Here is a 27259-nt window from a genome sequence, read left to right on the forward strand (position 1 = left end):
TGGCTACAACTTCTGATCTATAGCTGAGCTTTAGCTTTTTCTTCTGATGTCCCAAATGCCCATCCAATCCCTAAAGACTCACTAAACTGTTAATCTGGTTAAAAAAAAAAAAAGAAGAAGCCTTTATACCAGTCTTATGCATGTCAGTGTGCTGTGTGTGTGTGTGGGCAGGAGGATGGGAACAGAACCAGCCCGGCAGAGCAGAGCCTGTCTTGGGCACAGGTAGCGACGCAGGGTCTGGGAAGAGGGGGTCATGATCACAGCAACTGGGACAGACAACCCTGGGAGAAGGCGTTGGCTTTATGGCTTCACCATGGTTTATTAGCTTTCTTTTCCACACTGACTTGGTTTCAGGTGCAGAGGCCTTTTACAGGGAGCGGTTCGGAATCTTAAAACCAAAGGCCATACTGTGGCTCAGGGGATGCTTTATCACTGAAGCTCGGCTGAGTGTGGAGAGCCCGGGGCTCCACCCTCCCTGAGGCGGGAAAGAGCAATGCTGGAGGGCTGGGGCCCACTCCAGCTCAGGAGCTGTCTGCGGTGGAGCAGTTTTTAGAGACCTGGTAGAGGACAGGCCCTGCGGTCAGAAAGGGGGAAGGTGACCACTGAAGGCAAAAAGAAGTGACCTCGAGCACTGCAGCACAGCAATGAGACAGGGGCGGAGGCGGAGGGAGGCCGTCACACACCCTGGTTCTGCAAGACCTCCACGATGGCACGGAGGATGGCAGCAGCTGCCACCGCTCCTGGGTCTGGCTGATCCAGCCGCGCAGAGCTGATATAACTGGCTCTTCCAGCTCCAGCTTCCATGTTCTTGGTGGCCTCGGCTGCAGCTTCAGCACTCTGAGGGGGCATAGGAGTGGGCTTGAGGACAGGCTACCAGGCCTCTGCCCTGCAGCCTGACCCAGCGCCCTCTGCCCTATCACTGAGTGGAGAGGTCACCTTTCACTTCCTTCTAATAGAGAGGGAAAGGCACACCATTTACTGCAGCCCTGCTGTGTCCCAGGTGGGGTGTGGGCTCAAGATCTCATTAGTCTCACAAATCGCCTTCTGAGACAGAGACTCATCCCCATTTTACAAAGGAGGAAACAGAGGCACAGGAAGGTGACTAACTTGCTTGAGGTCGCATGGAGACCCATGCCTGTCTCCCTGGGTGGACAGCCTGGCCTAACTCACCTTGACAGCTTTGGTCAGGACTTGTAAGAGATCAGCCCCTGGCTTCTTCCAGGCTTGGAGCTCCTGTCCTGCTGCCCACAGAGAGTCCAGCTGGAGAAGGTGAGGAGAGAGGGGCTGAGAGGGGCTTTCCCACTGAGGATGGCCTACAGGGCTTGTAGGCTCAAAGGCGGGAAGGAGAGTAGGGGGCACTACCCAGTACACACCATAGTCCTGTCCCCTGGCGCCGCCTTCCCATACCTGGCAGGAAAAGAGAATGAACAAGGTCTGCTGTAGGCAGTCACTTTGGAGTGGGGACAAGGTCTGGGGATAGGAGCAGGTGAAATCCATCAACTACCTCCCCCAGAACACCCTGGGCTCTAAGGGACAGGGCTCTGGCTCACTTCTGCATGGCCTCCAGGCCGGCGTCCATGGCACGAGACCAGGCTGGGAGGTCAGTGTTGGCCTTGAGAGGCTGGGCAGCCGCAGTCAGAAACAGGCCATAGAGCTGGGGAGAATGCAAAGGCTAAGCCTGTGGAGCTGGCCTAGGGCCTGGCCAAACTGGCATCCTGCCCGTCAGCCCTCTGCTCCTGAGGTCGCCGACACTCACCGCCCCAGAGGAGCCTCCCATCTTTTCCAGCAACAGGACGGACAATTTGGAGAGCACCTGTGCAGGACTGGCAGGAGGTGGGCCCTCCTTCAGCCACCCCTGGATGGCTGCAGAAAGAAAGTGCTGATGAGGGATTCAGCGTGCCCCGATTCGCTCTCTCCCTGGCCTGTCGTGCTGACAGCCTACATGTTTTATTGATTGGTCTTATTTACTGAGAGTCATCCAGTAATCACCTTCTTTTTCTTTTCTTTTGTTTTTGGTACTAGGGATTGAACCAGGAGTGCTTTACCACTGATATCCCTGCCCTTTTTTATTTTTTATTTTGAGACAGGGTCTTGCTAAGTGGCTTAGGGCCTTGCTAAGTTGCTGAAGCTGGCCTCAAACTTTCGATCCTTTGACCTCAGCTTCCTGAGTCTCTGGGACTGCAGGTATGCACCACCATACGCAAGAGTATGCAAGAGTGGTGACTTCTGTGTGCTTCATTCACTCTTTTTTTTAATATTTATTTTTTAGTTGTAGTTGGACACAATACCTTTATTTCATTTATTTATTTTTATCTGGTGCTGAGGATCGAACCCAGGGCCCCGCACATGCTAGGCAAGCGCTCTACCGCTGAGCCACAATCCCAGCCCCTTCATTCACTCTTTTAATCACAGACACATGAGCATGGCCCACAGGAAGCACTGAATACATTTTTCTTGAATGAGTGGTGCTGGACCATTAAAAGATTTCACTGGTGTAGGCAAGCTGAGAAGAGTCTGGCTTGAATCTGTTTTTGTTCAGTGTAAGGATTCCATTTTCTTGTGAGACAACAACCTCCCACATTGGTAGTTCCTCCCTCCCTCTCTCCCTCCCTCCCTCTCTCCCTTCCTTCCTTCCTTCCTTCCTTCCTTCCTTCCTTCCTTCCTTCCTTCCTTCCTTCCCACTAGGCAAGTGCTCTACCACTGAGCTATACCCCCAGGCCAAAGTACCTTTTCTTGAGGAAAATAGATGAGAGGGGTGCTGGGGTTCCACAAGTGACCTTATTTGGCAAAGGAAAAAGTGGCAACCCAACAACTCTCCAAATATTTTGGAAGCTACTCTGTTTCATAAAATGCCCAAATCTAAGAACCAGTGTGCCATACCATCCTGTTGTGACCCCAGAGGGCCCTGGCACCAACCTTGAGCAGCACGGCTGTGGGTGGTGCCACAGTCCCCATCACCAGCAGCCCGATCCAGGGCATTCAGGTGTTCCTCCAGGCCCAGGAGGGTGGTGCACACCTGCTCCAGCACAAGTACCATCTGCTTAGAGGCTACACCTGGAAAAGGAGGACAGTGGGGCAGAGGACCACCTGGCCCTTCTCAGGACCAATCCTGTCATATGTGGGAGGGATGGGTGCCAGGACTCCTGCACAGCTCACAGCACACTCCTGCACCCTCCAGGGCCCAAGTCAAAGCCCTGTGCCACCAATGATGCCTGCTCCTTCCCCAGCAGCAGGGTCTGGTACCTCCTGCAGTGGCGGAATCATGGGTCTCCTTGGGCTCCATGGGGGCTGCCCGGCTCCGCTTCCGCTCAGTCACAGACATCTTGGCCACATTAGGCCAGGCTGCAGCAGTGGTTTCAGCATCTAGGGACAGCAGGACAACTCAGGCATAACTGGCCAGCGAGAGATCAAGCAGAGTCTGGGCTCCCACCCAAACCTGGGGCCTGGCTCCCTCAGCAGCCTGGAAGACAAGGACGTGCTGAGAGGCTACTGTGGGGGGTGCACAGAGGGTCCCTGGGGAAAACTCAGGCGGATCTGGGGCGAGTCCTAGTACACTTCTTCCAGAGTCAAGTGCGAGAGGAGAGGCTGGAGAAGCCAGGGGTGCCTTCACAGGTCCAGAGCTCTGCCACAGTCAGCCTAACGGGCCTCTGCAAGTCCCGCTGGCTCCTTCCGGTGACAAGAAGCCCTGGCTTGAATCAGCCCAGAGTTCAGCTCTCACCTATCAGTTTCAGGAGGGGCTCATCCACCAGCAGGAGGGTGAGGGAAATGCCAGGCATCTCCAGTGCTGACATGAAGGTGCCCACCAGGGCGCGGGCGATCTTCACCCCACGGCCCTCTGCAAGACAGAGCAAGGAAGTCCATGAGGAACAGGCCCTCATCCCAGACTTCCTCCTCAGGGCACCAGGGAAAGAAAGAGAATAACAAAAAATCAGAACCTTGGAAGCTGGAGCCCTGAAGTCAGTAGGGAGATGGCCTGATTTTCTTAGGGTGTCTCTCAATAACACCCAAATTAACCACATTCTCTCGAGGTGTCCCCTCTTTGGGAGTAGTTGGGTACTTGCAGGTCTCATTTACTGATTTCCAGGTATTGTGCTGTCTTATGTAGGCTTAATTTCATTTAAACTTACAACCACCTTACAAGGCAGGAACTACTCCTCTCAATTTATGGAAAAGAAACAGGTGCAAGGCCCTCAGTTATTAAGTGGCAGTGACACTTTCACTCAAGCTTGTGTGACTTCACAGTCCATGTTTTGAGCCATCTCAATATCTTACCTCAGTTGCTTTTCTTTTCTTTGGTACCAGGGATTGAACCCAAGGGTGCTTAACCACATCCCCAGCCCTTTTTATATTTTAATAGAGTTGCTTAGGGCCTTGTTAAGTTGTTGAGGCTGGGTGTGAACTCAAGATCCTCCTGTCTCAGCCTCCGGAGCTGCTGGGATTACAGGTGTGTGCCGCCACATCCGGCTCAGATGCTCTTCTTATGTCCAGCGTGGGCTGGGGTGGGTCCCCTTCCCAGTGTGGACTTACCCAGAGAACGGACGACAGCATCAGCCATGATGCCCAGTTCCAGGAATGAGAGACCACCCAGGTTGTTGACCATGAGAACCACAGAGGAGCCTGTGGGTGGATGTGTGAAGTAAGTCCTTTGGGTACCACTTGCCCAGAGGTCTAGGAAGGACAGACAGAGAATGACAGGCTCCTCACCTGGCTGCACAGATACGTGGGACACATTGGAGGCATTCGTCATGTGGTCGAGCATGAGTGTGACAATCTCATCGGCAGTTGCCATCTGTCAGAGGGAGCCAGGAATGAGCCGTGTCTGGATGGCCTTAGCCTTGTGCTGGCCTGGGCCAGGGAGTCCACCTACCTTTACCCGGCGCACACCAGCTTCCCCGTGGATCCCTGCAGAGAGATGTGGTCACTGCCAACCTGCTCAGGGCCTGGGGATTCACTTGTCAGGTTTTATCAAGAACTTACTAAGTGCTCAGCAAAAGGCTAGGCACTGGGAGTGCAGAAATGGACAGAATAATGGGGACGGAAATGGACAGAACAATGAAAGACACACAGTTTCTGCTCTGGGGGAGCTACAACATGGTGGTGGAGGTAGCCAGGGACCCAAGTGGCTCTAACTGGAGGCAGTCATCAGTCATGCCAAGACCTCAGGAGGCTAACACCCATCACTTTGGACACCTGGGATGACGAGGGAAAGCGTCACAGCTGCAGCCTGGTGTCCCTGGCAGAAGGGCTGCATTTGAGCAAGGGCAGGACTGGGAATGGTGTGAGGAAAGGCAAGTGGGTGAGGCACAGAGTCGTGGCTGGATCCTGGGGTGGATGGCGAGCAGGAAGAAATCAGGCAGGCCAGGCCAGGCTGGGCCTCAAGTGCCCACTTATGAATACTGAGACCACCTAGGGGACAGCTCTAGGAGAGTAGAGACGACTAGGAGGATGGCTCAGGGCTTGAGTGGGCAAAATCCAAGGCAGAGGAGCAGGCAGGGTTGGGAGTGGGGTGGCCACAGACTTACCTAGGCCCAGCTCCAACTCATCGGCCGCAAGCTCGAAGGTGGGTTTAGAGCCAGGGACACTGCAGGAGGACAGACTCACCCCCAAGGTACCTAGGAGAATGAGACACAGAGGGATGGCTGTTCTGCTCTCAGCCCTGGGCATCAGGATGGGCAGCGACAATGCCACAGAAGCCCTTGCTGGGGCGTCCTCTTGTCTGTCATATTTCAGTAATGACAGAAAACCTAGCTCTTGTACCCAAGGCCACCAGGCCCTTCCGTCCATTCCTAGGGAATAAATGGAAAACCCTCCATGCAGCTAACAGGAACTTTCTTATGTCCCCAGGAGTGTCCCTGGCCCACCCCATCCCTGGGGTCATACTCACCCATGCTTTTGGTGACCTCGCTCACCCGCTTTGCAATCTCCTCCAGCCCCACACCTGCCTCAGCCAGGGCACCTGCCACCTGCAGTCACACAGGTCCCCAGGGGGGCAGTCACTATACTACTTGAGGGTAGACAATGGGCTGGGGGACAGAATTCTTGTTGGGGAGAAGGAATCCGAGGATTTCCACAGTCACCTGGCCTATCACATTCAGGGCAGAGTGTCCTCCCCCACTCAATGTATTTGCCCAGAATCTTGAAGAATTCCAGTCTGTGGGAGCCAGGAGGAACTTTACCCAGAGAGACAGAGGTGACTTGTCCAATGGCACCAGTTGGTGACCAGTTTCCTAACTTAGAGTTTTCTCCCACAGAATATTATCTACACACCCACCCATCCACATACTCACCCACCCAATTTTGCTATCTGTTATGTGTGAGGGAAAAAAAAAAAAGAGGAGTGAGCCACAGTCGCTGCCTTCAGGAAACTCTGCCTGGAGACGGGTAGGGAAGAAGGTGGCAGTGTCACAGGAGCACTGAGCGGCTCCTAGCCAGCAGGGGCTCTGCAGCCAGCAGGGATAGCTTCCCAGGCGGGGGACCTCAGAGCTGAGGCTAGAGACCGCAGGGTTGGCAAAGCCACAGGAGGCTGGCCAGGAAAGGAGCCGCCAGGCCATAAATACAGTGCGAGCAAAGCCTCAGAGGTGAGCCTGGCCCAGCAGGCACAGAGCCTGGGGCTACCAGAGCATGGAGGAAGGCAGGGAGGCTGGGAGGTGAAGCCAGGGGTGAGGGTCAGGGAAGAAGGGCAGGAGTGTGGTGGGCATCTGACCAGGAGCTTGGGCTGACTCTGGTAACCCAAGATGTTTTCAGTGAGCAAACACTGGTCAGATAGCATTTTTTTTGGTGGGGGTGATATTGGGGATTAAACCCAGAGTGCTTTAGTACTGAGTTATTTCCTCAGCCATTTAATGACATTTTTAGACAGAGTCTTGCTAAGTTGCCTAAGTGGCCTCAAACTTGTGGTCCTCCTGCCTTGTCTCCCCAGTCGCTGGGATTACAGGTGTGCACCACTGCACCTGGTTTGATACACATTTTTGAAAGACACCTCTGACGGTAGTGTGGAGAGCCGACTAGCAAGGCAAGAAGCAGGGGGAGCCTGGTGAGGTGGGCAAGTCAGATGAGCCCTGAACCAAGGCAACGCAGGAAGGCAGGGGGGAGAAGGTGCTAACACAGGCTGTGGGGAAGCGCCAGATCAGGGCCACCGCCTGGCTGCAGGGGCGGGAAGCGAGGGGGATGGGCAGTGCCTGCACTCTGGACTTAGGTGCTGAGGGATGGTGGGCCTTCCTGGGTCAGCGAGGAGTGAATGGAAAGGTCTAGTTACCACGTGCTGCCCAAAGGGACAGTGGCCAGTCTCAGTGCCCTGGGTGGGCGCTCACCTTGTGGATAAGCACTGTGCCACAGAGGCCTCTCCGGCCTGCCTTCTTCAGGACAGTGAAGGCACTGTCATCCCCGATGACCACCATTTCCACAGGGATGCCTTCTGCTCGGGCGCGTTCCCGGGCCAGGCCAAAGTTGAGCCGATCCCCAGTGTAGTTCTTCACGATGAGGAGGGTCCCCGCTGTAGGAGCAGCCAGCAGAGCCCTCTCAGTGGCGACCCTCATCCCACCCTCAGGGTGTTCTCCCCCTCCGCACCCCTTCCCACACACCAGCCTCACCTGTGCCCGCCTGGGCCACAGCCCTGATGGCCGCCAGGATGCTGCCCACGGCTGGGGAAGTGAACACGGCTCCTGCGATGACTCCCGTCAGCATCCCCTTCCCAATGAAACCTGGAGACCAGGAGGTGTGGAGTGAAGATGCTGGGTGGGGACTGTGCCTGCCGTCACTGTCCCCGGGGCTTCCCACATGCCTAAGAGCTATGGTTGGTGAGCCCTACTGTGTGCTTGTGCTGAAAGATCCCCAGATCTTCACATGGCTGACACCTTCTCAGGGGTCATCTTGGAGAGGCCTTTCCTGACCTCTCACCCCAAGGCAGTCACTCCCTCTAGAGGCTCACTGGTCCTCACGCCGTCCTATGGTCTTTCTATGTCCCTTTGCACTCTCTGTGTTTACAGGCCACTGTCTGCCCTAAGTGGGATCTAAGCTCCATGGAAGCAGGGACCATGTCTGTCTGGCTCACTGGGGTACCCCTGGTGTCAAGAACAAGGCCAGGCACACAGCGGGCCCACTGATGTTTGCTGAGTGAATGAACAGATTTGCTGAAGAGAGACAGGAAAGGTACCCAAAGCCTGGGCAACTGCTTCCAAGAGCTCTCAAGGAGGGCTCATGTTCCTGGCTCCAAACAGAAGAAAACCCAGGTTTGTCCCTGTGTGGGAAACCACAAAGTGGGGTGCAGAAGATGGGTCCTGCTCTAGCTAGACAGTCAGGAAGGCTTTCTGCAGGAGGATGGGCCAGCTGGGCCTGGAAGGCCAGGGAAGTTCACAGAAGCACTGACCTCAGGGCTACAAGAGCCCAGGGGTTCACCTGCCCAAGCTCGTGCTCCCGAGATATAGAAATCAAGGTGCAGAGAGAGGCTATGGCTGGCCCAGGTCTGAGCCTGAGGGAGGTAAGTGGGAACCAACCCCTGTTCCGTACCTGGCCTGTACCTCATACCAGCATCGAGTCCTCAAACCTAGCATACTCACCAGCATGGGCAGGCTCGTGGCCAGAGCCCCCACCTGACAGCAGTGCCACTCGGCCCTTGAGGCTGTCCAGGTCAGAACGGAGGGCAACACGGTGGCCCTGCAGGAGCTGCAAGTTGGGGTTGCATGCCACTAGGCCAGCCAGGGCATCATCAGCACAGCCTGCCACCGAGTTCACCAGTTTCTTAGAGGACTGGGAGAGAGGAGGAGGAGGGGGTTCAGGATGTGGTCAGCAGGGATACCTACAGTCTTCCCAGGCACTGGGCTACACCAGAGATCTGCTCCTGTTTGCCCAGGAGCTCCAGGGTGACCACAGGACTATCTTGAGTTGGGCCACATTTGACCTGGTAGATGTTAGTCTCCGACTTCCCTTTTTAATTTGTGACTTTTATTCAGTGCCAAGTTCATTCACTTTTTGCACCATGGCTTCAATATAAAGAAAATGGGGGAGATGAATCCTCAGTATAAAAAACTGAAGAAATTGGGGCCCGACACCTACTTTAGTCAAAGGAGATGCCTTGGGCTGAGGCTCCTGAGGGGAAGGGCCCAGGCAGGCACCACACCTACCCAATGCTCTAATGCAGGCCCGTTGGCCTGGGCTCTTGGTGGGCCAGGCCCAGTGCTGGGCACTGTGTGTAAGGAAAGCAGAGTGCTGTTCCCACCTCAGTAAAAACAGAGACCATCTCCACAGGCTGCACCAGGGGAAGGCACATATGCCACGGGAGCATAGGAGAGGACCTCGGCTCCTGAGGACAAACTGGAAGTCTCTGTGAAGGGTAAGGAGGAGACAGGCAGGCAAAAGGGAGTGGGTCCTGGGGGAGGGAGGAGGCGGAGGGCATCCAGCCACAGCCTGGGGGTGTGAAATAGTATGGTGGCTCCAGGAGACAACTTAGATCATCCTAAGTAACCAGGGGCCTGCAAGAGAGGTGTGCAGGGCCCCCACAGTAGCTGCTTGGTCATGGGCAGTGTTAGGAGGCAGGCCATGGGCAGGTGGAGCTCAGGAGCTGATGGCGGGGTACAGGGAGAGGTGAGCAGTGTGGGGCTACAGTGGTTGGAACCTGGGCTCGGCAGACATGTGAGAACTCAGTGAAGATACATTCTTGTTCTAAGTCTTCACTGAGCCACATCCCCAGGTCCTTTTACTTATTTTGAGGCAGGGTCTCACTAAGTTGCTTAGGGCCTTGCTAAGTTGATGAGGCTGGCCTCAAACTTGCAATCTTCCTGCCGCAGCCTCTGAGTTGCTGGGATTACAGGTGTACACCACTATGCTGGGCCAGAGCTCAAGTCTTTCTCTTCAAAACAGAGACTTACTAGACTTCAGCAAAAGCTCAATAAAAAGCAGCTATGCCCCAAACAGGCTCTGAAAGCAGGAGCCCGCTGAGCTAGGGCTGTGGACCTGGGATGAAGCTCCTGCCTTTGTCCTCAAGAGACTGGGAAAGGTGGCCTAGTGTGGGCCCAGAGAGGCTCTCAGCGCCACCTTGTGGGTCCAGGGACAGCCTGCAGCTGATTTAGGTCCTAAGGAGCCACGTTTCCGGCCTCAGCTCCTTCTGAGGCTGCCAGCACAGGTTGCTTTCCTGCCCACAAGTCTTTTCCTGGGTCCAATAAGGACCAGGTCCACGATGGCTGCTTAAAGATGAGGTCAGTAGAGAGCAAGCAGAATAAGAATCTCACTGCATCTCCCGGGCAGGAGCTGAGCCAGGCCTGTTTCTAAGTGCTTCTGAACATTTCCCTGTTAATTTTCCCAATAACCCTGTGGAGGACGGATTAGCCCAAGGAGGAAATTGGAACACAGTTAAAAGACTTTGCCCAAAAGTTACACAACAAGCAAGTGTCCAGGTCTTCCTGGCTCCAAAGCTGGTTCCCTTTTGGCTGCTTTCTCAAGTGACTGAAGGGAGGTGCAGGATGACAGGTCTTGCCCTAGAAAGGGCATGGATATGTGGCTCTTAGAGCTTACTAGGGTCTGGGACATACAGTAAAGTTGGAAGCTGGGTCAATTCCAAGCTCAGCTTCCAACACCACTACCCTCCAAGAATCTGTCTCAACCACCCCTCTATCAGAGCCAGAGAAGGGCTTAAGGACCAGTGCCATCTCTGGTTCCCAGAGACCTAAGGGGATGAAAAGGGAAAGGAGATCAGGCATTATGCAAGAACAAGAGAACTCTGGTCTGATCAACACCTCACAGACAGTTGGTAGTAGGCTTTAATCTGCTGTTCTGCAGATGAAGACAAAGAGGCTCAGAGAGGTCAAGATTTCTGTAGAAGGCCATACAGCTGGTGGATGGCAGGCTAAAATCTAAACTCAGATCTGTTTAATGTTTGCTTAGGTTCAGATGAGTTTTAGAGTGGGCTTGGAGCAAAGGCCCAGAGCTTCCCAGATCATAAACCCCAGCTGTGAGACCAGAACCAGCTGTGAGAACCCAGCTGTGAGAACATGTGGTTCAGGAACAGGCACAAGGTCATACTTCCTGATTCCTTTTGTGACTAGTACAGCAACTATTACAGAGCAAATAACTGTTAATGTTCTAAATGTATAACCCAGGCCCAGACAGAGAGGTTTCAGAGGGGCTTAGAGGTAAGCCTCAAGCCTGGCTAGGACCAGTGGCCTGATCAAAGGGAGGGAAGCAGAGATCAGGCCCTGAAAGAGGATGAGCCTCTCTTTTAACCTCCTAAATTCAGGAGGCAACGGTATTTCTTCTATCAGGGCATAAGGAATTCCAGGATGCTCAGGACAGGGATGCCCTACTGCTTCAAGATCACCATGTTCTCTCCTGCCCTGGCCTCCCACCCCCAGGACTCACCATGGTGGGGAGACTCTGAAGCAACCTGCGTCCACACTTCTGCACTGAGCTGCTGTAGGATGGATAATCCTATGGGTGTCACCACGGTCTGAGCACAGTGGAGGTGAAAGCAGCACCTATGGGGACAGGCTGCTGAGTTGAATGGCACAACCACTCCTCAAGTGCTTCAGGAATTAGGGAGCTGCCTTAGACTTTGATCCAAGTCCAAACTCTAGTTCGTGAGCTCCGGATGGAGAACGGATGGAGAACAGCCTGGGGCTGACCAAGGTTCACACTTATGCTTGGCTGCCAAGAGATAGATCGATCTGCATTGGGCACGGTGCTGCCTTTATGTCCAGGAGCAGTGCACCCACCTCCTAATCAAGGAGCAAAGTTACCCGCAGAGTAACTTCATCACTTACATGGGCATGGCTTATGGTGAAAAAATTACAAAGGTCTTCACACACTCACTCTTGTTTGCCTGGGCACTACACCAGGAGGGAGCCAACTGTGTGACCCCATTTTGTTTCTGGGAAACAGAGCTCTATCTAGTTCCTTGTCCAAGTGTACTGGTGTTTGAGTCAGGCTCAAACGCACGTCTACAGTCTTTTTGTAAAGCCTGTGTTGCTTCTACCGATAATTCAGTGCTCCATGTCAGGTGAGTCCTGCTGTAGGAAACCCCATGTGTAAATCACATACCTCAGCTCATCCTGGTCCCGCTGTGTCTTGGGGTCATCCAGGTTCACTGTGCACACATGCACTGAGAACAACCCAGACCTGGTTCTGCACCTACATCTGCCTCAACTTACTGGGGGGGGAGGAGGGTGTCTTAAAACCATTTTCTCTCTAAGCCTCAGCTTCCTTATCTTGGAAACATGTTAGCTCCTCTCTGGCATTCTGCATTTGCTGCAAGCCACAGCTCCTCCTGCTCTTTGGGGAGCCTGCCTGTCTGATGTGGCCTGGCCTGAAGGCTGCAAGACTGACAGCCATGCCCTCCTGGGTCATTAAGGTTCTCACCGGTGAAGTTCCGGTTTGGTGTCTGAGGTCAGAATTCGTACAACTGGGGTGGGAGGGGGCTCTAATAATGCTGGGCAAGTGTCTTAGTGGGCCCTTCAGAGTGTTAAGAATAAAATACACAGGTGAGCGTCCTGGTGGGTCCCAGGTGAGGCGGGGTAGGTGTCCTAAGGCCAGGTGGGGACTTCAGCTGGATTCAAGAAAACAGAGTTAAGGGGGCGGGGGAAGCACGGCTCTACTCAGGATCCCTGTGCCTTCCCTCCCTTCTCAGGGCCTTTGCATTCCTTCCGGCTCCAAAAGGGGTTCAGCCCCGAGGGCTTTTGGAGCAATGAATGGAGAAAGAGGACGGAGTCTGCGAAAGGACGAGGGTTGAGGATTGCGGCCAGGGGTCGGCGGGCGAGCTCTGAGGACACAGGGTACAATGGAGCACCTTTCCAGCCCCCTCACCCCTGTCTTGGGCAGCTCCGCAGCAGGTGGGCTTCGCTACGGCCCCCAACGCTTCGCCCTCATCCGGGCACTGCGAGCTCCGGCGGTAAGGGACGGGGCGGAGACCCGGGGGGTGGAGCTTCCCTTGGTTGGCTGCCTTGGGCTGCCTGAGTCCTCCAAGAGGCCAGGTGAGGCCGTCCCGTGATGCCCCGCGCCCCGGCCGCTCTGGGCTGCAACGTGTTTCTGGGGCGGAGGCAGCGGCAGTAGAGTTGGCTGCGCGCGGGTGGGGGCTCCCTGTCTCTTCGCTCGTGTCCATCTCTCTATCGTCGCCCTCGGCTCCCGACGGGCCGGTCCAGGCCTCGACATGTCGTACAACTACGTGGTAACGGCACAGAAGCCCACCGCCGTGAACGGCTGCGTGACCGGTGAGACTGCCAGGGCCGGAGACCCTGGCGAGGGAGGGAGCTGGTGGGAACCGAGGCCTAGGGAGGCTCGCGGCCCCGGGGGCGGCCGGGCAGGACCGGGCCGGGGAATGGAAGGCGCCGGCGGCGGAGGAACGTCCCCAGCCCCGAGCTCAAAGGCGCGGTTCCAACACGCCCCTTTGGGGCAATAGAACCTGCTCTTGAGGGTCCCCTTTCGTCCTGGGAGGTCACTTGGCCTCGAGAACACGGCCGGGTCCAGTGGGACCGAGAGCCAAATGTGAGTTGGTTGTGCAGCGTTGCTTGAACCTCGAGATTGGCCTCTTGTGGTCGGGGGAAGGGGTGGTGGTGATGGCGCCTTTGGGATCAGAATTTTCACGTGGGGAGTCTGGGGGGCCCCGGGAGGTGGAGGAATGTGAGCTATGTCCGCACTCACCCAAAGAGGAAGAGTAGCCCTCTCCAGACCCACCCTTTCGCCTGGGGCTGTTGTTTACTTGAGGGCGCTGCTGGAGAAGAGGTTTTGGTTGGCCCAGCCCCGGGCTGGATTTGCCTTGTTGACTGTGTGCTAGGATCGTAAAGGACACTGAGGTGTAGAACCAAAGAATATTCATCTTGAACTCACTTTCTCGGCTGAATGTGCAGACCCCGAACTTGTGCGTTTATGTAAATTGCTAATAATGATTCTAGAAAAAAACGTCCGTTGTTTAGATGGCTAAAAGTGGTATTGGTAGATTGCTGGGAGGGCAAGAGGCATAGAGAAAATACAGAAAGCTCTGGGAATTTTCTTCATTTGACTCCGTTTGTTTGGCAAAAGTTGGGCGAGGCTTTAGATGACTAGAAGAGACAAACACTTTCTCCAGCATCTTCATTTAGAGTCTATTTTGCTATACCTTTGTATAGTAAAATTCAACAGTCGTCTGAAGGGTGTTCAGTCACTGTCCATTGAAGGACACTCTGCTCTTTGGCCTCCAGTTCACTTTTCTTAGTCTGATTAGGGAAGCAGGTTTGTTGAATGCGTGAAGTGAGACTCCTGGGGGTGCTGGATTTAGCAAGAAGAGGAGTAAACAGAAGGAGTCAGAGAAATACATGAAGTAAATGCAAGTTCTGGGGGTATTTAGTTGTACATGTGATAAGATTATTTAGAGGGCTTGGGAGGCCCTTCCTTCAGCTTCAAAAGTTAGAGGACCTGTTCTTTCAGGACACTTTACTTCAGCCGAAGACTTGAACTTGTTGATTGCCAAAAACACGAGATTAGAGATCTATGTGGTCACTGCAGAGGGGCTTCGGCCAGTCAAGGAGGTGGGCATGTATGGGAAGATTGCAGTCATGGAGCTTTTCAGGCCCAAGGTAAGTGTTTCCAGTTGTGATGAGCAATAAAAGGAAAACTGTTGGTCTTAGGTTGTTTTCTTTTTGTTGTTGTTTGTTTGTTTATTTAATATTTTTGTTTATGGGCCTTTATGTATGTATGTATGTATGTATTTTTATGTGGTGCTGAGGATTGAACCCCGTGCCTCACACATGCTAGGCAAGTGTTCTACCACTGAGCCACAACCCCAGCCCGAGCCTTGGGTTGTTTTGACAGCAGATTTCAGGGTATACTTTTCCTAACAAACTTCCTGGAAGTAGGGGAGATTCATTAGGGAAACATTTATTAAGTTGACTTCTTCAGGAAGGAGAAATTAAAGCAGTTTGAAATATGGGTCACCATAGTGCTTAGTGCTTCAGAGGGCAGGATATATCGAGTGGAACAGTCCTAGCTTCATTCGTGTTCTCACTTTAGGTGTCACTTTAGTTATCACTTGAGACACCCTTCAGAGCCTTGATTTCCCCATCTACAAAGTGGGGATAACAGTAATCAATCCCTTGGGTTGTGAAGATTAAATGATTCAGTAACACAGGGTGTTAGCACATAAGAAGCATTCACCATCATGTTAACAACTCTCATAATCATTGTTATTATAATTCAAATGTTTTTATCTAGATAACCATCATTGTTTCATTATATCTTAACTGAATCTGACAAGAAAACTGTGGGTTCAGCATTTCAATTATAACTCTTTGAACAAAGCACTTATGTATTTAAAGTTTGTGTTAAGATTTTGCAGATTCATTTTGCTTTCATTGTTATCACCACGTTTTTTTTCTCCAAATATTTGGAAAGGAATGGGGAGGAATTACATTCTTCTTTCAGAATTTGAATGGAATGATTGAGATTAGCCTGAGTGCAAAATAGATGAAAACAGTGTGTATAGAGCAGATATGGCAAATCATGAAAACAAGGACTAGATGTTTACCAGATCAGTTCTGGCCTTTTGTACATACCCTTAGGGCTTGTGTGTACATAGTGTATGTTACAAACTCACCATGTATTTTCTCTTTAGGGAGAGAAGAATTTGGGAAGTTCTTAAAGAGCTTAGCATGCTTAAAGAATGATGCTTAAAGGCTGGCCAGGTTGTTCCTGTTTTTGAAAGACCTCTTTTGATGGCATAATGTTGGTTTCCAGGGGGAGAGCAAGGACCTGCTGTTTATCTTGACCGCTAAATACAATGCCTGCATCCTGGAGTATAAGCAGAGCGGCGAGAGCATTGATATCATTACTCGAGCCCATGGCAATGTCCAGGTGAGGTGGCTGCTTCAGGCTGATGAGAGAGTTTTTCAGGTAGGGCTGTCATGATTCAGTGAAGAACACTGAAGTGCAGGGTAGCCCTCTATGTGATCAAAGGAACAAGGAAAAAACAAAGTTTTGAGCTATTTTGAGAGTCCAAGGCACAGGGAATAATGTATTGAGATTCAGTGTTAAACCAGAAAGCTACGTACTAGTATTTGGGCTCCTTGGCATGTCAGGTGGATGTTACTCATTTTCTTGCCTCTCTGAAATCATCCTGGGAAGGACAGATTTTTTGGCCTGATGTTTTGTTACTTTGTGGAAGTTGAGGTTCTTTCCTAATCTCAGTTTTGTTTCTTAGGACCGTATTGGCCGCCCCTCAGAGACTGGCATTATTGGTATCATTGACCCAGAGTGTCGAATGATTGGCCTGCGACTCTATGATGGCCTCTTCAAGGTTATTCCACTAGATCGGGACAATAAAGAGCTCAAAGCCTTTAACATCCGCCTGGAGGAATTGCACGTCATCGATGTCAAGTTCCTATATGGTTGTCAAGCACCCACCATTTGCTTTGTCTACCAGGTACTGAATTGGGAGGAGAGAGGGAAAAACTGGTTGGAATGATGGGAATTGGTAGTAGCATAGGGAGAAGTGTTGAATGTGTTTGTCCTAAAGTATTTTGAACGATACAATTAATATGGGCCCGATTTTGGTTCCTTCTTGAGTGCAAAGTCCTTATTGTAGAGGCAGCAAGCTCTGTAGGGCTTGTAGCAGGTTTTAATCCTGAGATTATACTCTGTTTGTAGGCCTTGGAGGTTTTATAGGGTGACCCAGTTTATGCTTTGTCTGAGTCTCTTACTGGAATGCTAGGGGATTATGAAAACTTGGTCGTAGAGAAATTATCTAGAATTGGCCTTTGTGAGCAAAGAGCAAATGTCTGTATCTGTCTTCTAAGAAGAGGTTTGCATTTGTCCAGCACTCATTTTCTGGTGACTTGCTGGCTCTTGACTTCTATTTTAGTCTGTGCCTAAAACTTCAGCAGAGCTGATCCTGGGCAGCTGTTCTCTGGTCTAGATCTGTTAAGTGGGGGTGGGGTTGTGGCGCTCCAGTCTAACATGCCAATGTCTTAGTAAAATCCTAGACTTTTAACAAAGGCCTGGCCAGCCTGAGGTCATTTTACTTCCATGTGGCTGAATAAATGACAGAAGGAAGTGACTGTCTAATTCCACATAGCAGGGTAGTGTGTGTGTCATGTAAACACTCTGGTAGCTGTGTAAAGTGCTGGAAATACTTGTGTACTTTTGTGTATTTCTTAGCATCACTGTAAGTGCTATAGTCTAAGGCTGGTTGGAATAAAGTTTAATTAAATAAAACTGAAACAGGTTTAGGAGATTTTGTTTGATCTACTAGCTTTCAGAGCTGAAAAAAAAAAAAAACCTGTGAATTTCTCTTCCTTCTGCAGTATTGTAGATATCAGGTCACTAAAACATTGGTGCTGATGATTTTTCAAGGCTGGCTGACTGTTCCCAGATCCAGGGCTGTCAGTTGTGAACCGTCTTTATTTTTCTGTCTCAGTGGCCCCAAACCACGCTTGTTTGAACTTTTTTGTGAAGATGGGTCTTACCCTTACTCATTAATGGGAAGGTCTTTTCATCAACTAAAAATCACTGTCTCCTGTTTCATGCCAACAATTTAATTTGACAAATAATTGAGTGTCTCCCATGTGAAAGTACTCATGCTTGTGCTTCAGGAGCTGTCACAGTGATTGAGGTGTGGTCCTGCCCTGAAATACATCATTGAATTCCTTCCATAACTTCTTAAACTCTTTTGGCCTTTGTTGAAGCCATTTTCCATTGGCTGTATATAACCTTCTTCCTGTCCCTGCTCTTTAGCTTCGAAAGGTGACTTTGGCAGCCCCAAGACTGACGTGAGTCATGATTCCAAAAAAGGAGGGGAAGAGTCACGATTCGGGGAAGATGGCATTGACAGTGGCAGTACTGAAGAGGAGTCCTCCTGTAGAGGAGCTCTCCCATTACCCCACCCCACAGAATGCTTTTAAGAATTGTATATATTTTTTTTAATCTCTTAGAGTTACCTTCACAATGTGTTTTTCTCTGGCTATTTTGTAAGTTCCTTGAGGTTGAGGAACATACATGCATCTCTTCCAGTGCTCAATGCAAGGTGACAGGTTGATTTTTTCTGTTGAAACCTTTCTCAGTTGGTTGAGGTTTAGAAACAGTAATCTCAGGCAGTGGTCTGCTTGGAAATTGATTAATCACAGGCTTAGCAGGTGACTGTTAGCATGCTGATGGACAAAGATGGGAAGAATTGTCTGAACCTGGGTGGTGGTGTCTGGCCTCTTTCAGGACTGGCAGTTCAAGAATCATCATTCCTAGGGGCTAATCATTCCACCTTCTCCCCAGGACCCTCAGGGGCGGCACGTAAAAACCTATGAGGTGTCTCTCCGAGAGAAGGAGTTCAATAAGGGCCCATGGAAGCAGGAAAACGTAGAGGCTGAAGCCTCCATGGTGATTGCAGGTTGGTTACGGGTTCCGGAATTTGCCTCCATCCGTTCTCCTGTTCTTGTTGCCTTTCTCACCTTTGGTGCTCTAGCACTGGTGGTGTGTGTTGTTTACCCCTCCTCATCTTCTCTCTCTAAATGTGCTTTTTAATGCTTTTTCCATTTGTCTTTGGATTTTCTGTTTTTACTCCTCCCCTCGAAAGTATAACTTTCCTTTTACTTGAGATGCAGAGTGGCATATGGAGATGAGTCTCATTGTTTTATTGCTGGGCATAACATAAAACTGAAGGAGACCAATAGAGCTTATCTAATCTGACTTCTTTTCATAGATGAGGAAACACGGCCAGAGGGACTTGCCCAGGCCTGCACAGAAGTGACAAGACCTGGGCGAGAATCCAGGCTGCACCACCCCTTATCCTGTGTTCTTTCCCCAACATTATGTCATCTGTGTTGCCTGGTAGAGAAGTTTTAAAACTCTTTAATTAAGAGAAAATTGACTCTTTTGAATGGTGACCCTGATAATGGGGGGAATTTATGTTAAGGAACAATTGAGGCTTGTTAGAAAGGGTCATGAGTTTGAGAGAGAAAATGGGGAGAATGCACGTGGGAGAACATGAAGAAGATACCCTGCTAATGGAAAGAGCAAAGCACTAAAAGAGAAGCCAAAGCAAACAAAAAACCCTGCTAGGTGCCTGTACTTCCAGCCTCAGGAGACTGAAGTGGGAGGATCAGTTGAGCTAAGGAATTCAAGAGCAGCCTGGGCAGCATAGGGAGATCCCATCTTAAAAGAAAGGATGGGGTTGGGGTTGTGGCTCAGTGGTAGGGCATTTGCTTCACATGTGTGAGGCACTAGGTTCAATTCTCAGCACTGCATATAAATAAATGAATAAAATAAAGATCCATCAACAACTAAAAAAATATATTTAAAAAAAAAAGGATGAAACCTTTGGCTGCGTGTAGCTCAATGGCAGAGTGCCTGCTTAGTTTGCTGGAGACCCTGGGACTCTCAAAAGGCTATTGTTTTTCTTGGTCTTCAATGTCCTTTTTAAAATAATGATTATCTTCAAGTTTGCCTTAGGGCTATCTGGATTAGTGCCCTTGCTGCCTCTGGTTTGGTCCAAAGTGCTGAGCATTCTAACCCTGCTGTTTTTCTCCTGCAGTCCCAGAGCCCTTTGGAGGAGCCATCATCATTGGACAGGAGTCAATCACCTATCACAATGGTGACAAATACCTGGCGATTGCCCCTCCTATCATCAAGGTGAGCAAGCCTTTTACCTTTTTCTTAGACCTCTTCTTTCTTAGTTCTTACCCTGCTACTCCTTTAGTCCCCTTTTGTCAAAAGGAGATTTACAGACATCTGTCATGTTACTCACTATGTATATAAACAAATGGTTTGGCCTGTTTTGCTTACAGAGAGCTTGCTTGTTAAGAAATACCAATCAAAATAGGTTTATTCTATTCATCAACTTGGGCAACTTTAAGAAGGAAAAAGTTTTGATTCAAATCATATACTGATAAATTATTGCTAAGTTATGTTGATAAATTATATAGAAATTAAAAAATGAGTCAAAAATTTTCAAGCCTCAACATTCAAATCATGAAAATTAAACCTTAAAAACTTAATAAAAAATTTTCTTTTTGAGAATAAAGAATAACATCAGTGATACATTCAGAGTCTAGTGAAATAATTGCAGCTGCAGCTTCTCCCTTTCTCTCTATTTTTTGCAGCAAGTTCTAGGAATTGAGCTCAGGGGCTCAAACACGCTAGGCAAGGGCTCTACCACTGAGCTACACCCTCTAGGCCCCCTAATTCTATATATTTTTGTTTTACGTAGAACGATATGTGAGTAAACATTTAGGGTATATTAATTGAGTGCCTCACAAAATCATTTTCATGGTAAAAATAGAGCTGTCCATTTTTTATCATGTAATGTAAGTAGACTGTATTCCTTGCTGGTGAAATGGCTGGATTTGGTAAAGGGAGTGGTCAGCTCAGGTTTGCGTGATGTTACTCTAAGGACTGTTCCCTTCCACTGGCAGCAAAGCACAATTGTGTGCCACAATCGGGTGGATCCTAACGGTTCTAGATACCTACTGGGAGACATGGAGGGACGACTCTTCATGCTGCTTTTGGAGAAGGAGGAGCAGATGGATGGCACTGTCACCCTCAAAGATCTCCGTGTGGAACTCCTCGGAGAGGTAGGACTTGTCCCTACTCCTCTGCCTCATCTCCTAGGTGCCTAGTGATGATGGATGTGTTTCCTCACTTCTGCTCTGGGAGTTATGTTGCTTAACAACTAGCAACAAGCTGTCAGTCCTGATGTGAAAAAGTTTATTTTCAAATGAGTTATATGTTAGAGAATCTCACAGGCTCCTAGGGACTACCTCAAGCAGAAACAAGTGATACAGTATGGAATTAAAAGATTAATGTAGTGTTGATTGTCCTGGGAGAGGGTTCCCAAAAAGCTTAATGCTTATACGGTGACGTTTAGAGGTTTGGAGCGGCATGTACAAGATAAATTATAGACTTTTCTGAGTGGAGGGACGTGATAAATGAATCATAAACTTTAATGATATAGTAGTGATATTTGCTTAGTGTGGCCTGGGATTTGAGTGGAGAAAAGTTTCTGAATGGTGGCTGCAGTGGAGAGTTTCTCTGTAGGTGTTAGAGGCCATGTGGGCTCCATCCTGATTTCTCTCATGTGCTGACTTTTTCTAGACCTCCATTGCTGAATGCCTGACATACCTCGATAATGGTGTTGTGTTTGTCGGGTCTCGCTTAGGTGATTCCCAGCTTGTGAAGGTGAGAGGACATCTTTCCGGTTTCTTTCTTTTTTTTTTTCCTTTTTTTGCTGTACTTATTGTTTCTTCATCAAATTTCTCTGTGTTTATGCCTCACACTTTTTCCACATCCCTGCTCTGCAGCTTTCTACTTAGTTAATTTAACAACCTACCCCTGATTAGCTCTTTGACTTCATGGTTCTTGAGCAAATGTGTCAGGCAAGGTGCTAGGTGCTGTGGGTGCCATGACGAGCAAGACCTGGTTTCAACTCTCAAATAGGTCACATTGTAAGGTGATGGATCCCCTCTAGAGTACTAACACTGGACCTGCTCTGCAAAAAAAAATGCATGCAAACATTTTACTTTAATTTTTAAAATCACTGCTTCTCTGAAATCCGTGTATAAGACCTGAATTAGAACTTGCTGACTAGTTACCATGTCACATGGAGTAGACATGTTCCTTAAGTTAACAGTCCCCTTCTAGGAGCATCTGTTGGAGTACAAGAAGGACAGATCTATAGGATTGAGAGTTTCTTTTGGATAATAACCATCTCTACTGTTAGTCTGTTAGGGGTTGTTCTGGGACTAATATCTTTCTTTCCTCTTAGCTCAATGTTGACAGCAATGAACAAGGCTCCTATGTAGTGGCCATGGAAACCTTTACCAATTTAGGACCCATCGTGGATATGTGCGTGGTGGACCTGGAGAGGCAGGGGCAGGGACAGGTAAGAGGGTTATGTGGAGATGGATACTTGGTATGCCTACTCAAGTTGTCAAGCCCACTCAAACTGTCATGCTCACTCAAACTGTTCTTGCTGTGCTTATCTAGAAGTGTACACTGAACATACTTTTAAGAGCTTTACTCACTAATCCCAGGGATGTAAGGAAAACTTTCATTCATTACGTGTCTGTCTTAATCTGCCAAGCACCCTATATACATTACCCTGCTAGACAGGAATTGATTCTTGGCCATCTGAGAAGTAAAGAAATTTAGGGCTGACAAAGTTTGAATAACTTGTCCCAATGTCACCTGCGTAATAAATGGCAGGAGTGCCTGGCTCCAGATCATTGCTCTTTCTAGTAAACTAGACTTTGGATCTAAGCAAGCTTGTTAGGAGCAATCAATGGTGGGAGCTTTTGACTTCCAGAAGTAAGACATCCTGTCTGCTTGGCATATTCGAGCGACTCTGGAGATTGACCTCTGCTAAATCTGCAGTCTCAAACCGAGCTCTATAGTAAGGGTGCTGGGATTTAGGGATAGCATATATGATTGCCCCAGTGTTGGTAGTTCTTAGAAACCTTTTCTCTACTTGCAGCTGGTCACTTGCTCTGGGGCTTTCAAGGAAGGTTCCTTGCGGATCATCCGGAATGGAATTGGAATCCATGAACATGCCAGCATCGACTTACCAGGCATCAAAGGTAGTTTCTCGGTGAACAAAGGCTGTAGGTCTTGGGTTCGTTACCTATCATGAAGACATTTGGTGTGAGCCAGAGCAAAATAAAGGAGTAAGAAGAGGCATTACAAATCTTGTGGTAGAATCTTGAACATATTTTAAAGAAAAAAGGAAAACTTAAAAAAAAATTACTGATCAAATTCAGGTATTGAAATAGAGGAGTAGGGAAAGAAGAAAGGAGTATAGGTTAAATGTAATGGTTAGACAGAAGAACTGATAGAATTCTTAAACATAAGTGTACATGTAAACATTTTTGTGTGTGTGTTTGGTACTGGGTGGGGGTTGAACCCAGGGATGCTCTACCACTTAGCCATACCCCCAGCTCTTCTATTTATTTATTTTAAAATATTTATTTTTTAATTGTAGTTGGACACAACACCTTTATTTCACTTGTTTATTTTTGTATGTGGTGCTGAGGTCAAACCCAGGGTCTCGCATGTGCGAGGCGAGCGCTCTACCGCTGAGCCTCAACCCCAGCCCAAGGTCTTTTTATTTTGAGGCAGGATCTTGCTAAGTTGCTAAAAGTCTTGCTGAGTTGCCTAGGCTGGCCTCAAACTTAGGACCCTCTTGCCTCAGCCTCCCGAGTCACTGGAGTTATAGTTGTTTGCCACCGCATTTGGCTTAAATATAACTTTTAGAATAAGATATAAATCTTCTTGAATTTCAGAAGAATTATAATCAAAAGGAGATTAGAGAAAGGCTATATAGTGAAAGATTTTTACAATGTATAAATAGTAAACACAACCTGAAACAGTAGTAGAGTTGATATCACACATGTCACTAAGTGTGGTGGGTGAAATTCACCTATTAGGAAGGAGAAATGTCAGATCGAATCTAAAGCAAAATCAACTTTAAGTTGTACATTTTGTGAAAAGTAAGTCAGAATAAAGACATAGGATGAGAAAAGACAAATAGAGGTGCATGGAAGTACACAGGAAAAGATAACTGTAAAACCTAAGAATCAGCTGAAAAACAGATAAGATTTAAAAATATATATATATGTATTTTTTTAGTTTTAGGTGGACACATTATCTCTTGTTTTTGTGGTGCTGAGGATTGAACCCAGTGCCTCATGCATGCTAGGCAAGCACTCTACCACTGAGCCACAACCCCAGCCCCAGATAAGAATTCTTAAGTCAACAAGGTATAAGAATAATACATTGAAATCAATAGTTTTCATGTATACATAGTCAACTAGAAGGAATAGTGAAGGAAAAGAGACAACTTAACAATAATAAACGTAAAATACCAAGAAATAACTAGATTTTTTATTTTCTTGACCTAAAAAAGTTCAAGTAGAAAAAGAAGTAAGAATAGCTAGGAAACTTCAGAAACAGTAATGAGAAGGAACTAATCCTTATCAGATATTAAAACCCACTCGGAAGCCTCAGTAATTGAAAGTATAGCCAGGGGCTGGACATGTAGCTAGCTCAGTGGTGGAGTGTTTGCCTAGCGTGATCAAGGCCCTGAGTGTGATCTTTAGCATTGCACCTATGGTCCCAGCTATCCTAAAGGCTGAGGTAAGAGGATCACTTAAACCCAGAGTTCCAAGGCAAGCTGGCAATATAGAGGTACCCTTGTCACCACCACCCCCCCAAAAAAAATAGTAGTGTATTATTGGTGCATGGATAGACAAAATCTCATAGAAGATTCATAAAGTCCATAAATAGAATTGCATGTGAAAATATATTTTATGATAGTGGTGGCATCTCGATTCAGTGGGATAGAGATGATTGGTAGTCACTTCTGAAATGATAAATTTGGTTACAATTTTATCTGATTGATTTTTTTTTAATATTAGAGAATTTTTAATATTTATTTTTTAGTTTTCGGCGGACACAACATCTTTGTTTGTATGTGGTGCTGAGGATCGAACCCGGGCCGCACGCATGCCAGGCGAGCGCGCTACCGCTTGAGCCACATCCCCAGCCCACAATTTTATCTGTTTTATCTACTGCTCATTATATACCTTACTAGAAGCTAAATAGGTTTAATGTAAAAAATAAAATATGAAGTCTAGAAGAAAAAGTGAATTCCTTTATAATTTTGGAATGGGGAATGTCTTTTAAACTGTGTATCAAGATACAGAAGCTAAAAAGGTCAATAAATTCAACTACAAAAAATCAAAACATTTCTGCAAATAAAAACAGAAAACATTGCAAGCTGAGCCAGAAGAAATGACAGATACAAGAGTTGTGGTTCATCTTTTAGACAAAAGCCCAGTCTCTCTATAACAAATTTCAAAAAGAAAACCACCAGATTTTCTGTTCCCCAATTGGCAAAGGATATGTATGGATAGGTAACAGGCGTCACATAAGAAAAATGCAAATCAGAAGTAAGCAGCAGGGTCTGAGGACATGGTTCAGTGGTGGAGTGCTTATCTAGCACATGTGGGACACTGGGTTCGATGCTCAGCACCACATAAAAATAAATAAAGGTATTGTGTCCATCTACCATTAAAAAAAAAAAAACAACCAAAAAACAGCAAGCTGGGTACAGTGGCGCACACCTGTAATCCCAGCGGCTAGAGAGGCTAAGATAGGAGGATCTCGAGTTCAAAGCCAGCCTCAGCAATGGTGAGGCGCTAACCAACTCAGTGAGACACTGTCTCTAAATAAAATACAAAATAGGGCTGAGGATGTGGCTCAGTGGCCAAGTGCCCCTGAGTTCAATTCTCGGTCCAAAAAAATGCAAGCAACCATACCATTCTTTTCTAGAGAAGGAAATGTGTTAACATGAAGCATTATATTTTGAGGCACAGATGGTGATGCATGTTTGTAATCCTAGCTGTTTGGAAGGCTTGAAGCTGAAGCCAATTGCAAGTTTGAGGCCAGCCTAGGCAACTTAGACTGTCTCAAAATAAAAAATGCTAAGGATATCGTTCAGTGGTAGAGTGTTTCTCTAATACGTGCAAGGTTGTGGGTCCAATCTCCAGGACCACCAAAAAAAAAAAAAAGAAAGTTGATTTTTGTGATTTAGCTGCAATCCCAGTTCTGAGAAGCTACTCCACAGACCTTCATGTGTACAAAGTGGCATGGGTGCAAGCTCATTCCTTATGGTGTTATATGTTAGAGCACAATGTTGAGAAAGTGTCAGTGGAGACTTGTTAATAAATGGGTCTATCTGTCTAATTTTCCTGTGTAGGGATAGAAAATGAAGAAGTGCTGTGTTCTCATAAGGGCTCCAACATAGCTTGTTAAGTAAAAAGAACAGTGATAGTATATTATGTCTGTATTTGTTTGTAATAGTGTTTATCCTATTTCCTTAAATTAAAAAAAAATTAGAAGGCTAGATGAAAAATGGGTAGGGATGACCTTGGGGGGTGGGTTGGAAAGGTATGGCGGTGAGACATCTCTGTGAACTTTTAAAAAAATCATCTTTTTGGGGTGCTGGGGTCAAACCTAGGACCTCATACATGCTAGGCAAGTGCTCTACCACTGAACTACATTCCCAAGCCTAAAAATAAAATTTAACTTTGAGTCATGGAAAAATATTACCCAGTCTAAAATTAAAATGTAAAATATTGCTAGGTGTGGTGGCGCACGCTTGTAATCCCAGTGATTTAGAAGGCTGAGGTAGGAGGATTACACATTTGAGGCCAGCCAGGACATCTTAAACCTGGTCTCAATAAATTAAAAGGGCTAGGGCTGTAACTCAGTGGTAATGACCCCTGAGTTCAGTCCCCAGTACCAAAAACAAATAAATATAAAATATCAGGCTCAAAACAGTTAAAAAATTTATTTTGTGGTACTGGGGATTGAGTTCATGGCCTTTTGCATGCTAGGCAGGTACTGTACCACAGAGCTATATCCTTGTCCCATTTTAGAATTTTATTTTGAAATGGAGGTTTCAATAGGTTGCCCAGGCTGGCCTCAAATTCACAAGCCTCCACCTCCCAAGTACCTGGGATTATAGGTGTGAGCCACCTGTCCCAATTCAAAAAAGTTCTTAAAAATCTCTGATTTCTTCAGAATCTTAGAGCCAGAAAAGCACAAAGGGAATTTGAGCTCAGGACTCTGACTCCCACTTTCTTGCTCCTATGTGAGCCAGGCTGTCCTTCCCTTAGGTATGCAAATTGAGCATTGGTCTGTGGTGTGTCTCTTAATCCTTTCTCCTTGTTCCAGGTTTATGGCCGCTGAGGTCTGACCCCAACCGAGAGACTGATGACACTTTGGTGCTTTCTTTTGTTGGCCAGACACGGTAAGGATGGTTCTAGTTCTAGTTTTGGTCGCTGGGATGAAGGTTGTGAGGTGGGTAAGCTGGTCCCAGACTAACTCAGGCCTTTGGTCCTGCTGCAGAGTTCTCATGCTAAATGGAGAAGAGGTGGAAGAAACTGAACTGATGGGTTTTGTGGATGATCAGCAGACTTTCTTCTGTGGTAATGTGGCTCATCAGCAGCTTATCCAGGTAATGACTGAGGAAGGTAATTTACTTAAATTTTGCCTAGAGTGCAGTACAGAGTACCACTGGATTTTAAGACCATTATGTTTTTTAAAAAAAATTATTTATTTTTGGTACCTGGGATTGAACCCAGGGCGCTTAACCACTGAGCCGCATCCCTAGCCACTCCTCCTCCCATTTTTCTTTTTTCTTTTTTTTTTTTTTCTTCCCAGTTAACAACTAAGTTGCTTGGGGCCTCACTAAGTTGCTGAGGCTGGTTTCGAACATATGATTCTCCTGCCTCAGCTTCCCTAGCTATTGGGATTACAA

The 27259-nt window shown here is 48.1% G+C and overlaps 2 protein-coding genes across 4 annotated transcripts in view; one reads left to right on the plus strand and one right to left on the minus strand.

Moving 5' to 3' along the window:
- Nucleotides 1-294: 294 nt before the first annotated feature.
- Nucleotides 295-12894, minus strand: Tkfc (triokinase and FMN cyclase). Of its 3 annotated transcripts, XM_046445613.1 has the most exons (18): nt 12790-12894; nt 11350-11465; nt 8556-8745; nt 7590-7700; nt 7311-7492; nt 5885-5963; nt 5523-5612; nt 4868-4902; nt 4705-4789; nt 4528-4617; nt 3719-3835; nt 3244-3363; nt 2917-3054; nt 1757-1863; nt 1551-1654; nt 1374-1407; nt 1171-1260; nt 295-837 (listed from the first exon to the last, which is right to left on the minus strand). In XM_046445613.1, exons 2-18 carry the CDS (start codon nt 11350-11352, stop codon nt 676-678), a joined length of 1737 nt encoding a protein of 578 aa, XP_046301569.1. In that variant the 5' UTR covers nt 11353-11465; nt 12790-12894; the 3' UTR covers nt 295-675. The 3 variants fall into 3 exon arrangements, with proteins under 3 accessions (XP_046301569.1, XP_046301568.1, XP_046301570.1); XM_046445612.1 differs by lacking the exon at nt 12790-12894 and having other exon boundaries at nt 11350-11582; XM_046445614.2 differs by lacking the exons at nt 8556-8745; nt 12790-12894 and having other exon boundaries at nt 11350-11583.
- A 92-nt stretch (nt 12895-12986) lies between these two features.
- The window catches only part of Ddb1 (damage specific DNA binding protein 1), a 31077-nt gene continuing 16804 nt past the window's right edge, over nt 12987-27259 (plus strand). Inside the window, exons 1-12 of the mRNA XM_046445609.2 lie at nt 12987-13193; nt 14386-14534; nt 15691-15807; nt 16154-16375; nt 18217-18331; nt 19475-19572; nt 20355-20513; nt 21034-21117; nt 21704-21820; nt 22412-22514; nt 26674-26749; nt 26848-26956. Coding sequence (XP_046301565.1) covers nt 13133-13193; nt 14386-14534; nt 15691-15807; nt 16154-16375; nt 18217-18331; nt 19475-19572; nt 20355-20513; nt 21034-21117; nt 21704-21820; nt 22412-22514; nt 26674-26749; nt 26848-26956 — 1410 coding nt within the window. The 5' untranslated portion in view covers nt 12987-13132. The remainder of the gene's footprint in view (nt 13194-14385; nt 14535-15690; nt 15808-16153; nt 16376-18216; nt 18332-19474; nt 19573-20354; nt 20514-21033; nt 21118-21703; nt 21821-22411; nt 22515-26673; nt 26750-26847; nt 26957-27259) is intronic.

Source organism: Marmota monax, unplaced genomic scaffold (assembly GCF_021218885.2).
Source record: "Marmota monax isolate L192 unplaced genomic scaffold, Marmota_monax_Labrador192_F-V1.1 WCK01_AAM20220418_F8-fsc00038, whole genome shotgun sequence".
Taxonomy (NCBI): Eukaryota; Metazoa; Chordata; class Mammalia; order Rodentia; family Sciuridae; genus Marmota; species Marmota monax.